This window comes from Anarrhichthys ocellatus, unplaced genomic scaffold (assembly GCF_004355925.1).
Source record: "Anarrhichthys ocellatus isolate YVR2014 unplaced genomic scaffold, GSC_Weel_1.0 scaffold39, whole genome shotgun sequence".
Classification (NCBI taxonomy): Eukaryota; Metazoa; Chordata; class Actinopteri; order Perciformes; family Anarhichadidae; genus Anarrhichthys; species Anarrhichthys ocellatus.
Window position 1 is genome coordinate 3756915 of NW_022280069.1, and position 15437 is coordinate 3772351.

The 15437-nt window shown below is 40.0% G+C and overlaps 2 protein-coding genes and 1 non-coding gene across 3 annotated transcripts in view; 1 reads left to right on the forward strand and 2 right to left on the reverse strand.

Moving 5' to 3' along the window:
* Positions 1–10871, reverse strand: part of LOC116394331 (collagen alpha-1(II) chain) — a 21262-nt gene extending 10391 nt beyond the window's left edge. The window contains exons 1-15 of the mRNA XM_031867358.1: positions 10851–10871; positions 7968–8052; positions 7120–7164; positions 6961–7026; positions 6386–6546; positions 5428–5571; positions 5040–5093; positions 4870–4923; positions 4146–4199; positions 3136–3189; positions 2699–2752; positions 2201–2254; positions 1608–1661; positions 1004–1057; positions 250–294 (exon numbers count right to left, since the gene is read on the reverse strand). Coding sequence (XP_031723218.1) covers positions 250–294; positions 1004–1057; positions 1608–1661; positions 2201–2254; positions 2699–2752; positions 3136–3189; positions 4146–4199; positions 4870–4923; positions 5040–5093; positions 5428–5571; positions 6386–6546; positions 6961–7026; positions 7120–7164; positions 7968–8052; positions 10851–10871 — 999 coding nt within the window. The remainder of the gene's footprint in view (positions 1–249; positions 295–1003; positions 1058–1607; positions 1662–2200; positions 2255–2698; positions 2753–3135; positions 3190–4145; positions 4200–4869; positions 4924–5039; positions 5094–5427; positions 5572–6385; positions 6547–6960; positions 7027–7119; positions 7165–7967; positions 8053–10850) is intronic.
* trnap-cgg (transfer RNA proline (anticodon CGG)) lies at positions 7090–7161 on the forward strand. Its single transcript has one exon. It is a non-coding gene; the product is annotated as a tRNA-Pro (tRNA).
* Positions 10872–11830: 959 nt separating the features above from the next.
* Positions 11831–15437, reverse strand: part of snrnp48 (small nuclear ribonucleoprotein 48 (U11/U12)) — a 6126-nt gene continuing 2519 nt past the window's right edge. Inside the window, exons 5-9 of the mRNA XM_031867451.1 lie at positions 14193–14366; positions 13864–13985; positions 13220–13323; positions 13017–13133; positions 11831–12412 (exon numbers count right to left, since the gene is read on the reverse strand). Coding sequence (XP_031723311.1) covers positions 12322–12412; positions 13017–13133; positions 13220–13323; positions 13864–13985; positions 14193–14366 — 608 coding nt within the window. The 3' untranslated portion in view covers positions 11831–12321. The remainder of the gene's footprint in view (positions 12413–13016; positions 13134–13219; positions 13324–13863; positions 13986–14192; positions 14367–15437) is intronic.

A 15437-nucleotide genomic window follows, 5' to 3' on the forward strand; every position in this document is an offset into this window, starting at 1 on the left:
CACACACACACACACACACACACACACACACACACACACACACGCCCACACACCCACAAACACACATTCACACACACACACAAACACACTCACACAAACACACACACACACCCACACTCACACACACACAAACACACTCACACACGCCCACATAGTGAGTCATGTGACCTGAGGATAACCTAACCACAACCTATCAGTGAGGTTTAACAGTAAACTATATTAATAGAGTAAGGAAACGTGTGTTTGTACCTTTGGTCCACTGGGTCCGATGGATCCTGTCTGTCCAGTGTAACCCTGAGGACGACAAACAGGATCAAATATTTAATATCACTGACGCATCTCTGCAGTAAATCATTTCAAAGACGATGCAAAGATTACGTATACAGTAAATCCAGGAGTGCTGATTACGTAAAAACACGTGGGAAGACGTTCATTAAAAAGAGTAAATACATGATTGTTATGTTAAAGTTACTCTGGCTGAGTCGTCTGAAGAGGCTTCAGTCTGAGAGAACGAAACTCACTGAAGGAAGTCTGAGCAGTAACAGCCACATGCTCACTTCTACTCACTTCACCGTCACAGTGAAAGCTCTGTGCTCAGGAAGAACCACATCAAACACGCTCATAAATCCCGGCTTGGGAGTCTCCTGGTGGAATTTATGGAAGCGTGTGACGGGCCCTTATTTAGTTAAAATGACAATCAAGCAAAGAACAATTCAATTTCAGCAAACAAAGATCTACTCCGGTGTCTGAGAGGTTAATATTGTGCACTTATGTGGATTATAGAAAACACATATATTATTCTGTGCCTGATAATAATTTATCTGGCATAAAGAATAACTTAGGCACCTGCAAAGACATTTACTGAAAGGGATTCTGAGCTCAAAGTTTTTCTATTTGCATTGCCAGTAATGCTAATTATCCAGGTTTTTAGATATTCTTTTAGCTCTAAATAGAAACAACTTGTGGTGAAAAGGTAACAAAGAAGGTCGAGCATCTTTCTCACAGTGTATCCGTTGTCGCCGACGTCACCGGGAAAACCAGGAGCTCCGATCTGACCCTGTGAGAGGAGACGTGACGGTTAAAGAGACGCAGAGTTAGTGATGAACTCCGTCTCCCTCTGATGTGAGCAGAGGGAACTACAATATGTTCACAGTCACAAAGCAGGAGAGATCAGTGAGGGGACTAATGTATCAAAATCAATAGTTTGGTGTTAATCAATAGGCAGAATGTTGACCCAGTGACACCCTTTGAATGACTTCGATTGGGAAGAAATGCATAAAGAAAATAATACAGGAATAGATACATTTTAGGGAAAATAAATACATAAATTAAAAAATTAATAAATACAAAAATGAATACAAAAATAAATAACATTTACGTAAGAGAGTAAATAAATAGGGGAAATTATACAAAATTAGATAAATAAAGAAGCAAATTAAACGTAAATATCAGTTTTTGACAAATTTGATCAATTGATAAATTTATTTTTAATTTTATTTTTGGTGTATTAAAAAGCATATTAAGTCATTGAGTGATTTATTTTTTATATTATTATTCAGACAGCTTTATTCAGGTGAAGTACTTCTTCTTCTTCTCTGTTTCCGTACCTTCAGTCCGTCTCGTCCCTGAGGACCCTCTCTGCCTTTGTCCCCCAGAGACCCCTGAACAGAAAACACGGAGACAACAACGGTAAAGGAAAGGTTCATAACAAATGATACAAAATAATCTAAAACATGGATAGAAAACACAATTTGTTTAATGGAAAAGCAGACGCGTATAAGGATTCTAAACAACTTGATTTTACATTTTAGAAACAGGATGAAAAAAATCAAACCCCACCGACAGATAAAAGTGGAAATTACATTTTCATATTTAACTCAATAAATTCAGTAATACAAAATGTTTTGCCTTTACTTTACTTCTAGATTATGATGCCAAATTTAAGGTGTAAATGTTCAGAAAATAAACAGCAAAATATTGTTCAACTAAAAGATATTACATGAAAAACAAGTGACAGTAATACATTTAGTCTTCAGTATATATATTAAATACATTTCAACCTCTTATAAAATAAAACCTAAACACCTTTCACACTTTTAAGAACAATACAATCCTTTCTAATCACACATGTTAATTACCTTTAGCCTGTTTAAAGACATTAAATGAAGCGTAAACGTGGGTGTTTCAGACTTTTCTTTACCTTGATACCTGTACCTCCGTTTGGTCCCGGAGGCCCAGCGCCACCACGAGGGCCCTGAAATACAACAAATAAATTAGATTAAGTAAATAATAAATGCTTTATTTTAACTAACATAAATATAGTTTACAGTTTTATGTTGTATTTGTTCTTTGCTCGCTATGTGAAGCACTTTGTATCTTTGTTTTGGTAAGTGCTATATAATTAAATGTATTGTTACTATTATTATTATTATTTAATGTAAAATATCATCTTCTAAACATTGAGTTAATGAATAACACTTAAAACTCTTTCACTTTACTTTCATTTCTATATCACATGCATTGTTTAATTGATACATTTAATTAATTTTCATTTTTTTATTTAAAATGATGAATAAAGACTCAAAATATATATATAATATTGAATCAAATGAGATTTCTTCTTTATTCTACTCTGTCTCACGACATGCTTGTGTGTTGAGGACTACAGGACGTAAGAGGTCAAGGGTCGTGTCCTTACAGTCTCACCAGGACCTCCGACTCCTCCGCGGGGTCCCTCCAAACCGAAGTCCCCCTGTGGACACAAAACAAGTCACACGTGGATAAAACATTCTCATTATTACATCAATCGCTGACTGTTTATAAAATGTAATTCATAACCAGAGCATTTAAAAACAACGTGTTGAACTGTGATCTTGTGTAGACATTCGCGTTGCTGATTTTTGAATATTTCACGAATAAGTTTTACTTATGTAACTACGAAGAACTTGCTTTTTCATACGTCTAAAAGAGGAGGACAGCCGAAACATCGACACCTTTCAGGATTTATTATCCAGACAGAACAGAAGTCACGGCTAATATCTATATCATAGTAACCCTGCAATCATTTTAAAGTTAAACCTTCTCAGTCGGTGCGTGAGTGCGTGTGCATGTGTGTGTGAGTGTGTGTTTGTTTACCTTCAGTCCCAGCTCTCCCTGCTCACCTCGGGCTCCTATAAGTCCAGGTTCTCCCTGTTAACGACAAAAAAGTAGATTAGATTACTTAAGTTTAAAACTGGTTCTCTTACAACTGCTTTATTAACATCTTGTATTATGAGAAGAAGAAGAAGAAGAAGAAGAAGAAGAAGAAGAAGAAGAAGAAGAAGAAGAAGAAGAAGAAGAAGAAGAAGAAGAAGAAAAGGAAGAAGAAGAAGAAGAAGAAGAAGAAGAAAAGGAAGAAGAAGAAGAAGAAGAAGAAGAAGAAGAAGAAGAAGAAGAAGAAGAAGAAGAAAAGGAAGAAGAAGAAGGAGAAAAGGAAGAAGAATAGTAGTTTTTAAATTGTCACATTAAAAGCAGTAAAACTCTTGGTGTGACCTGACGTTGAAGAAGTATTCAGATCCTTTATTTAAATTAAAGTAGAAACACTACATTCCAAAAATACTTCACAAGTAAAAAGTACTGAATTCAAAATGATATTCAAGCGTTCACAAGTATTATCAGCATGATGTACTTAAAGTGAAAGTGTCACGATGTCAGATTGATTTATTAATATAGAATAATATATTATTCACTTTGTATCACTAACTAGTACATGTAAGAGGATTCTACTGTTGTACTTTGTCAACGTGCAGCCAATGTTAGATACTTCTTGTACTACTGGGTAGATTAGTAGTATTGTACTAGTACTACTGGGTAGATTAGTAGTATTGTACTAGTACTACTGGGTAGATTAGTAGTATTGTACTACATCTTATCATAAAAGCATATCAGGTTTTTTAAAGGTAAAAAGTAACTATGAGTGTCAAATAAACGTTTTGGAGTAGAAATATAAAGCAGCATACAATGGAAATACTCAAGTAAAGTACAACATAGTACTTCAGCAGAGTATTTGAGGACTCGTTCTACTGTGTGTGATTTTGAGGTTTCCACTCAGCAGGTCTTTTATTATTTATTGAGAATCATCTGTGAAGAGTCTTTTTTAAAGTCACCATGGCTCCAGAGAAACCAGACGCTCCGTCATCTCCTTCAGGTCCAGCGTCGCCCTGCAGGACCAGAGGTCAAAGGTCAAAACTAACACAACGGACAAACACCGCAACTGACAACAGGAAGTGCTTTGTTCGTTTTGAGAACTGCATATTGTATCAATCAGAGACACAGTGAGTCATTTCTTCAAACTTTAAAGACTTAATTCAAACATAAATATATATACATATATTAAAAATTCAATGCATCCAAATTACTCCAACTATATTCACAGTCTGTATAAAAACAATAAATGTATTTCACGTTAGGCTTTTCATTAAAGTGTTGTTTCTGTTTCGTTTGATTTAAAAATAACTGTTTTTGTCTTTAACCTCATTTCTATTGTTTTACTTGTTTTTCTTTTTCTTTAAATCAAAGTATTGTTTGTGTCATTTTAGTGAATGAGTCTGTTTTTAAATATAGTTTTCATCTCAACTTAACCTGAGACAGTGTTGTGGCCTCTGACGGTGTATGAAATGAGTTTTTACTTTTCTTTCATGTTTGGCTCTCACATCCTGTTTTAAGTGTTTCTGCAGCTTTTGTTTCACTTTCTCTTTCCTTCACTTTGTTCCTCCATGTTTTCCTTTACTTTCAGTTTGTGTTTACTGAAACAACGAGTCAGTGCAGGTGTATTTATATATATATGTTAGCTAATCATACATCAGTGTTGTAGTGACGTGATTTACTGACCACTGGTCCGGTGTCTCCTCCTCTCCCCCGGACCCCTTTGGTTCCTTTATAACCCTAAAAACAAACATGTAAACACAAACAAACCTTGGACACACATCTGTAACATAATTCTCATTCGTGATTCCTCATCATTAAAATAAAAATGCAGTAATACTGTTTTGGTCTCTCACCTCTCTGCCTTGAGTTCCTGGCTCTGCAGTTTTACCGTGCAGCCCTCTGGATCCCTGAAGGGAACAGAAAAAGAATCAATAACGCATTCAGATCAAGAAAAAGATCGAATTTCTTGTGTGCACATGCAGATAAACTATTACTGAACGCACTTTAGACTGAAAGTTGCATCAAAGATTCTCAGATACAAGACAAAACGACGACACCACATACAGGCCCGTCTGTAAAGATGGGTTTTAAGAAGATCGTTCCAAAGCCGAGGGGCCCTGATGTCACCTTTAGTGAATGTGTGTTTGATGAATGCAGCGAGTGATGAGATCTGTTCAGCGGGACAAACCGCCCTGTTTGCTGAGAATAAAGTGACCACGATGCGATGAAGTGAGTCGGTACCTTTGGTCCCGCGAAGCCAGCGAATCCAGGCTGTCCGGGTTCACAGTCGCACGCGGTCGGCCCCTCCTCTCCGAGGTCTGCGTCGCCCCCAGACTCCTCCGAGGTGTCGGTGTCCGGTCCTGCTGGAGGATACTCGTACGGGACCTGAAACACAAGAATATTACAACACGGGGAGAGTGAAAATACGCACTAAAGTGGTGCACTACAGATCCTCTATGAACCAGTCTCAGTGTAGTCCTGATCCTCAATCTGAACCAGTCTCAGTGTAGTCCTGATCCTCTATCAGTCCTCCATCAGTAAAGAGACCATCAGAGAGAAGATGGTCTGTTTCTATAGAGTTATTCTTAATGCTCGTCATCGGAGCCACCGGGTCGGATTCTGGTGAAACCAGATGAACTCATGCAGGTTCACCAGAACCTCCTTCAGCTCAGACTCCAGCAGAGACCGGTCCACCGTGGACAGACCCAGATCCAGAGCTCCGGAGGGAGGAGGAGAGCTCAGCTCCCGGCAGCAGCAGCAGCGTCTCCTTCTCCTCCTCCTCCTCCTCCTCCTCCAGGAGCAGAGCTTCTCCTCTCTGCTGGAGACCCAGGATGTATTACTAGACCCGCTGGAGGGAAGGGAGGCACGGGAGAACCAGAACCAGGACTGAGAGGGGCAGACTGTCAGACCCTGCTGCAGTAACATGAGAGGTTTTCTAAAGGGGGTCTGGTGCTCAGGAACACAACCACTTTAGTCCACAGGGACTTTGACTGTTATTTTTTAGGTGTGTTTGACATTTATTTTCCAGAGCACATTTAGTTGATAATCCTGCTTTATTGTGATGATGGAACAGAAACTTTGAATAATGTACTTGCGGCAGTTTGGTAAGCTCCAGAACAGCCGCTAAATGGACCTTTGTGGCCAAATGTGAGCCGCTCTGACGGCAGTAAAGACCTCCGGCCCTCAGCGGTCGTCATACCTGCATGGTCTCCGTGTCCTCCTTGGCGTAGTGGGACTCGGCGGTGGTGGCGTAGGGGAAGGCGTCCTCGGTGATCATGGTGACCTGGGTGGGTTCAGGACCATAGGGGTCCTCGGGCCTCTGGTCCTCGTCGTAGCTGTGAGTCGGGTCAGGCGGATACTCTGAGGGAACAGAGGAGACGAGATTGGACAACACTGAGACTTTTAGTCCTGAGAATTCATGTTTTGAGGTGTGGTTGTGTGAGGTACACAGTCAGTGTATTACTAACGCTATATTCTTTTTTATTTTCACTGCTTTACCTTGTTGTCAGACAGCCCTTTCTCTGCAAATAACAGAAAACAAACTAACAGATGGAGGCAGCAGTAGACCAGCAACCCTCCTGTGTTCTGTGAGGTCAACTTGATGCTTTTATCAATGGAGTCTGGTGTCTTTGAAGAGAGCGTAGATTACGGCATCAGCTCCCCGTCACAAAGGTCTGTCTGACAGCAAGGTGCAGAGTGTGTGCTGCTGCTGTTCAGGTATACTATCATCAGGTAGGAGTGAACAGGAGTGAACCAGGTGAACACTGTGCTCACCTGGTTGAGGAGAGGCTAAGCCGTCGTGGCGGTTGACCACGGAGCCTTCATAGGTGTGTTCCTCACCTGGACACACACACGTTAAACACACACATCAGAGCTGATCCTACTCACAGTCTACATGTGGGTGGCTCGTTGGTCTAGGGGTATGATTCTCACTTCGGGTGTGAGAGGTCCCGGGTTCAAATCCCGGACGAGCCCTAACTGTGGGACAAAGACATCTTGCAGATAGATAAAACTTAAGCTGAATTATTGACATTAAAAATCACAAAAGAGGAGAAATAAAGCACAAACCCAATTGTGTGTCAATCAACCAGCAGCTCTTAATAATAAGTGATTTTTGTGTTGGACTGATTAGAATGTGATTCAGCTTTTTCATACATAATTTCCAGAAATATACACATTTCCTGGTTTCAGCAGTAAAAATACATTCAGATAGTTACGGAAAAAATCATCTTTAAATTCAGATAAATTCTGAGGAATATATTCTATAATTTCTAGACCAAACAATCCATCCTAATCACAAACATATTGTTTACTCAGCTGTCTTCTAATATTCAATATACTTGATTCCTACGAATAGAACATCATTTCATAATTAACAAAAAGCAAACTAATCTAGTTTTATTGGTTTCTAGTTTAGTTTTGCTTTTATGAAAGCAGGAATCAGAGCTTCAAGAATTAAACGATTAGTTATCAACTAATAAACGAATCGGCCAACTGTTATGACAATTGACGAATCAGTTTGAGTGATTTTATTTGAAGAAAGAAAAGTTAAAACTCTCTGATTCCAGCTTCTGAAATGTGAATTTGTTCTGGTTTCTTTTCTCGTCTGTGACAGTAAACTGAATATCAGACATTAGAGGACGTCATCTTGGGCTTCAGGAAACACTGACTGACATTATTCACCATCTTATAGACCCAACAGCTAATCAACAGATCAAATGCTGATAAAAACACATAGTCGCAGCCCTTCTGGAGTAAAAGTGACTTCATGAGCATCTGACCTGAGTGGTATCCAGAATATTCCTCCTGGCAGAGAGACGAGACGACACACAGCGAGAACACAAGCAGACCTGACAGGAGAGACGGCTGCAGGGAGAAAACAACAACAAGTTATTTAATATCATCTAACGCTTATTAATATATCATCTGTATGAAGACCAGAACAGACCACATGAGTCCGGTCCACCTCACAGCAAGACATTTCTGGATATCTGGCTGGTTTTTGGTGCAGAGCTGTGAAAATTGAGACTCACCTGAAGATCACAACAATTTAAATGTATTGATGAAAACATTAAGGGATGAACCGATAAAGCACCTTTTCAGTCCCGATACGATACCGGGGCTTTGGGTCCAGATCCCATAACGATAACAATCGTTTTATTTATACGTACAAAGTGCTTTCCAGATTAAAAGTACGACACACAAACTGAGAGCATCAAGCAGCACTGAGCCCCAAAAAGAAACAGAAGGTGGAGCGAGTGCATATATATATATATATATATATATATATATATATATATATGTTCATATAAGTATGTAAGAACGTGTGATAAGGAAAATACGCTCGTATAAAACAGGTGAAGTTCAAGAAAAGGAAATGACCACAAATATACAAACAAATAAGATGCAAACATCAGGAGTGATCTCATATAAAACAGAATGACAAGAAAAGAACAAATTCTTCAATTCAAAGCAAACTGAACGGCTGATTCATGCGTTAAAATAGAAACTAAAAAACAGAAAAAAGACAGTTGAGTGGGAACAATTGAGCCTTCATAGGTGAGTTGGTCACCTGGACAGACACACATTGAACACAGCATGTCACACCTCACTCTACATCAAGGGTTACGTGAAAGTGGCTCATAGGTAACGATTCTCTCTTTGAGAGTGAGAGGTCGGCAGTTCAAATCCCAGAGCAGCCCTGACTTTGAGACAAGAAAGCTCACAGACTGTTATTACTTATAAGATGGAGAGAAACGGTCCCGTTTAACCAGCTTCTAGATTATAGAAAGGAAAAGCACAATTGTCAATAAAGCCTGTAATGCAATAATTATACATTAATTTACTAGAAGGCAACACTTTGTTGTGCTACAGGAGGATTATAGAAGGTCAGACACATTGATGCTGATGAAGACGAGGGTTGTATTATTATAACTTCATTAAGTGTCAACATTAGAACATAATACCAGGAGGAAATGGAAGTACACGTGCACTTCACAAAATATATATAAATGAATTCCTTGAACTGGTGATAGAAATGATAAACAAATAAATAAAGCGATAAAGCTGTTCTTGGATTGTACATTGTTGTTATTGTATTTTATATCTAAGCCTCGGACCTGCAGTCGGCGCTCCGGAGGGAGGAGGAGAGCTCAGCTCCCGGCAGCAGCGTCTCCTCCCCCTCCTCCTCCTCCTCCAGGAGCAGAGCTTCTCCTCTCTGGGAGCCAACACCGACACCACGCTGCTGGAGACCCAGGACGTATTGCTGGACCCGCTGGAGGGAAGGGAGGCACGGGAGAACCAGAACCAGGACTGAGAGGGGCCGACTGTCAGACCCCGCTGCAGTATAATGAGAGGTTTTCTAAAGGGACTCTGGTGCTCAGAGACACTACCACTTTAGTCCACAGGGGGCGACAGAATCACCACTAAATCTAAGTTCCTCGTAGTGACTTTAAATTATCCTTCAAGTTAAAAGCAGAGAGTCAGTCGTGGACAGTTGACAGTCATGGTTGGCAATATTTTATATTTTTCTTTTTGTCAACAAATATCATAAAAAGACCAATGCTGACACTTCCTTTTCTTTTTTAGAAAAGGGAAAATTTACTTTAGTAAAAAAGCAGCAAAGAGCAGATGCAAAAAGTGTTTTTGTTAAACTAAACGATAAACACAAATAAACCGGGTTTCACTCGTGAAGCATTAATCAAATGAAAAATTCAATATGAACCTTTTCGCCACATATCCATGAGGTATAAGAAGTTTTATCCCAACACGTTTGCAGCACGATGTTGTAAATAAACAGCAACTAGTCAGGTTAGTTTGGGAATGAAGCCATGATCCTGACCTGCAGGACCTCCGGGGCAGTGAGGTGAGACACGTCCTTCACGCTCCTGTTCTCACGGATCTTTGTTTTAGAGAAAGCTGACGGCACCTCTCATTGTCATTTGAAGGTGTGTCTCTTTATTTATTTTCATAGATACTTTACCTAAATAAATAGAATACTCAGTTGAGTCCCTGTGGTCTGGCCCTTGTCCTGTAAGAGATGAGGCTTTGGTATGATGAGTCTTTCATTATCAGCCAGAACAACTCCTAAACAAACTTCACTGTTTACTGTCAAACTTCTCTACGCCCGCCTGAAGCTGAGTAAATTATAATAATTATAATATATAATTATCTATTGTATTGAAGAAGTTATATTGAAATAGTATTTTAGGACCGAACATCAAGACATTCAAACAAAGTTTCTGGTGAAGTAACATCAGCGGGTTTAGCTTAATTCTCTCTGCAGGTCAGTTCAGGTTAAAATGAGTTTGATCTTAAAAAGGTCTCAACACACACATCAGTGTCAGGGAAGTTTAAAGTATAGAGTTTATTAGTAAGAATTTCCAGGCTCTGAAACGTCGCTGCTAAAGTCACAAACGACATGTAACAATAATAATAATGAAGTCCAGACATTAAGGGCCGGACTATAAGACTGTAAACAAACCACAACTGATATTTTTCTCTCTCTCCATCACTCATACTAAATAATTAACGTCATTTAAATTTGATCCCAGTCGATTCAACTAGACTTCGACCCCCCCGGTCCCATCAGGGGACCACAAGCGACACCAAACCTGCAGCCCCCCCCACCACCACCAACCAAACCCAGACCGTTCTCCTCTTACCTTGTCACTGGAGGCTCCCATGGTGCTGCAGACTCCCCTCAGACCAGACCAGACCACAGCCAGACCAGGTCCTGCACAGGACGCTTTCAGTATACAGACGAGGACAAACAAAACGACCTGATTCAGCTTTTCCCTGAGCAGCTCTCCTCACAGCATGATCCCCCTGTGTCCTCTCTCTGTGTCCTCTCTCTGTCTCTCCAGGATCCCTCAGGTTCCCAGGCACTGACGGGATGATCTCTCTCTCTGTCTCTCTCGCTCGTTCTTCTCGTCCTCTATCTCAGCGTCTCAACAGGGTGAGAAATACCTGAGCCAGAGTCCAGCATCAGCAGAGAAGACTGAGAGAAAAGAGAGACGGTGGATCTGTGAAGAAAAGTCTTTAACTTTAAGCCAACGTTTTTCTTTTCACATGTGGATCATTTTAATATCTGAAATATCCACCAAGAAAAGATTCCTTTTGCTTAGAGCCCAATTTTCTACCACCAACAAAACATTAAACATAACATTCACGCCACGAAGACAACTTGAAATATGTCAATATGTTTTACAAAAGGCTGCAAGTACTTCACCTGTGTTATATAACAGAAGAACTAAATCATAAATCATAAAACTATAAAAAGGTTTTGTTTTATGAAAAATCTAAAACATTCTACAACACAGCACACTGAAAAACTGTTTTTAAGAGACAGAGAAATATATTATTAAAATAATAATGTTAGTTTGATGTATAGCTGAATGAACTGCATTCTAACATAAACTGAGTTCAAGGAATCATATCTTTCCTTTCACAAACATTTTTATTAATGAGAACACATCATGTCTTATATTTTTGTATTCTATTTTTTGTATTAATTTGGTGGATTTTATGTCCGTTTTAACTTTCGTCAGATGTTGTTTCACTGCAGTCCTGAAATGTTTCTTTATTTCTGTATCAACCACGTGAAGAACTTTGTTTTGAAAAGGTGCCGTGTAAATAAAATGTATATATTATATTATTTTTATTATCATTACTACATGAAGTTAGTATGATTATATGTATTATTAAAATGATGACCTGCACATTTTAAGCATCTATTGATTTAATGGATTTCAGAATAAAACATTGCCAGTCACAAGACTTCAGAAACCAAAATTTCAAATTAAAAGACTTTCTCAACGACTGCAGAAACCTTGTGTAAACACTTGAAGACGCACTTTAATTCAGTTTAAGCCTAAAACAAGAGTGACCTTTGACCCCGTGGTGAAAGTGTGCCAGCTATGACACTCCTGTCCAACATTCCATGTCGTCTGTAGTTGAAAACCACTCACAGCCAATCAGGCAGAGGCAGGGGCGGGGCCTGTTCAAAATTGGCAAACATGTCATTTAAATTACAACAAAAAAAAGTTCAAAATGTATGTTGTTGGTTCCCAAAACTTTATTTCTTTCCAAAATGCCCTCATTTATGAAGTTGAAACTTTTTGACGTGTGACCTCATCACTTCTCCTTCTCCCTTTCCTCTCTCTTCTTCTTCTTCTTCTTCTTCCGGTCGTGGTGGTGGTGGTGTTCGTCCGGGGAGCAGGAATCCCTGTGAGGTGAGAAGACATTGAGCCACTTTAAAAACTTACTTTTATTAAAGTTGACCGATGACAAACAAATTAGTTGTATTCAGGCGGCAACCTCCGGTTCTGCCGAGAGAAGCCGATGCTTCATGTGTTAAAGCTGCATGCTCTCTACTGACCACCAGGGGGCGCCTCCTCTGGTTGTGTAGAAGTCTATGAGAAAATGACTCTACTTCTCTCTTGATTTATTACCTCAGTAAACATTGTAAACATGAGTTTATGGTCTCAATCTCTAGTTTCAAGTCTTCTTCAATACAGCATGATGTTCACTTAGTACATTATGGTCCATTTAGAGTCAAACAGACCATAAAGCAGGGGATGCTTTAGGGCGGGGCTACACGGTGATTGACAGGTCTTTACCAGAGACGTATACGGTGTCTCCTCAGTCCAGATATGGTCACTTCCTGTTTACTGGTTTAAAAAACAACAACAACATGGTGATGGCCGTAATCCAAGATGGCGACGGTGAAATCGCCGAACTCGAGGCTTCATAACATCAGTCTACAAACCAATTGGTGACGTCACGATGACTACGTCCACCAGCACTGAAGCACAAACATAACTTCTCACCTCTCTCTCTTCTTCCTCTTCTTCTTGCTTTCTCTGTCTGGGCTTCGTTCTCGGCTGCGACGGCGTCGGCTGTGACGAGAGTCTGACGACGCCGAACGCTTTTCATCCAGCTGGCGCCTGACGGACAAATAATATATAAACGTTTTAATTTCCTGAATAAACAACATTACAGGAAACTGATCACCGGGAGGTCGGGGTCGTACCTGTGGGACGAGAGTTCAGACCTGGTCGACTCCTCCTCGTCCTCTTCCTCTCTCCACTGTCTGGTGAGCTCTCCCGAGTGGACGTTGATCACCTCTCGGATCACCTGCAGGGTAAGCAATCAAATGGTTTCCATTGTTTAAGTTTATACAGTTTAATATTAATAAGATTATTTTTGATACTTCTTTCTTTCTAAACTCTACATTTGTTTGAAAGCCCACATCTCATTTAATAAGTTATTTTTGCTTCTTTCTGATTCATTTCGCCTCACATTATTGACGTTATTGGAGCCGACAACGTGAGGTTTAGTTTCACTTTATTGCTCCTGTTCTTTTTGGGCCATTCACCTCCTAACTTTGCTCATTGCTGTGTGTAAATGCTTAAAGGTGAGCGTGTTGATATTATAACTGTAAACCAGATGTTAATGTTATTATTTGGTAACTCCTCCATCTCATACGCCTTGTTTCATATGCCAACAGTAAATTGGTTGTTGATACATTAGATTTGTATTTACAGTCCAGATCTGGAGCAGATACTTGTTTTGTTATTACATTTTAATGTACTTTGTATCATTGCTGCAGACCACAGAAGGTCACATGAGCATGGTCACAGTGTTTTTGATCACTGTCCTGGTGCTGGCTCGTACCTCGGTGTAGGACTTCTTGGTGATGTGAACGTTCTTGGCTCGGTAAGACTGACGCCGCCTCTTGTAGTCCCTCATCTCTGCCATCAGCTCCAGGTGAGTCTTCGGTTCGTTCTGCTCTTCATCTAAAGACAAAAACACAAACGCCCATTAATGCCATCTTCCTCAAACAGTTTCTGTTTGGCCGTTTGTTTTCTCCCTCAGCGTGGTCCTCGGGTTTAATATAATTGTTCCTCTACATAAATATCTGTTATCCATGTAACAGTTGGAGGAGATCGGACACAGTATTTGAATCATTCTGACGTTTGGAAGTCTTCACCACGATGTCTTACCCCTCTGGAGTTTGGACACCAGGTCCACGTACAGATCCTCGTTGCTGGAGGACGCCGCTTCCTTCCGTTGGCTGACCACGTGATCGAACAGAGCCAATCGGTCGGCCACAGTGAGGTCACACACGGCGCGCTTGTGGTTCTGAGGCACGTCGACAGGCTGGCCGGAGTACTGACCTGGTGGGGGACCAGAGAGACGTTACCCACAATTCACTCTGACGCATTGCTCGTTCAAAAACAATTATTCCATGTGTTGATGTGGTAAAACAAAACGTTTAAGTCCGACTGTTATTGTTTTTGTATTGAAGAGAGAATTTTCTCTCCATAAGGCCCAGAAGCACTGGAAGCATGTGACGCATGTTTTGAAGTAAATCTTTTGTTTAAAAAGGACGAACACGAACAAACAACGTAACAAGGCCGGTAAACTACTTTGACGCTTCTACAAACAGAGATGTTTTTTCTGCAGCCATATTACATGTTTAGTGAAAGCTAAAAGAAATAAAAAGCGATGGAATTTTCCCCAAAGGCAATGTTTTATTAACTAAATAAATAACTATTCAATAAAAAAAACACTACTATTGTCACTGTCGGTGGTTAAAAGGACAAACTTCCCCGGCGGTAGGTCACATCAGCCGTCACTCATAAACTTAAACTCAGTCTGTAACTTGAGGGCAGATCAAAATAAAACGTTGTTGTTGTCGGTTTGTGTCAAAGATTGTTTATGAGCTACGAGGCACTTCACTCTGTAACACCATTGTACAACAGAGAGTGTTTTTGTAGTCCCAAAAACTCCCAACAGAGCGATACATCTTTTTTTTAATGTAGTGGATAGTGTGACGCTACTTTCACATCACAGTTAAACTTTCATCTTTATCATATCAATATTTTTTAGTCTTATCCACTTTATAGTTTTGAACCAGGACAGTCATTATTTAGATCAAGTGAAAGATTAAAGAGTTTCTGTAATAAACATGTTGTCTAGTCTGAATGTGTGAAAACGTTTCCCAACAGGTAAAGGGAAAAGAGTTTGTCCCAGCCGCTTAAAGGATATGATGATAAAGGATACTACACGTAACACAGCTCCTCTCTAATACTCACCCCTGTCACTGCAAACAGAACACACAACACAAAGATTACACACATGTCGGCAGAAAAATTACATTAAATAAAAAAGGTGACAATCCCGAATTAAGAAAACACAGCTTCTTATTCCATGTGGTTAAATTCTTGGGGGGGGGGGGGGGGGGG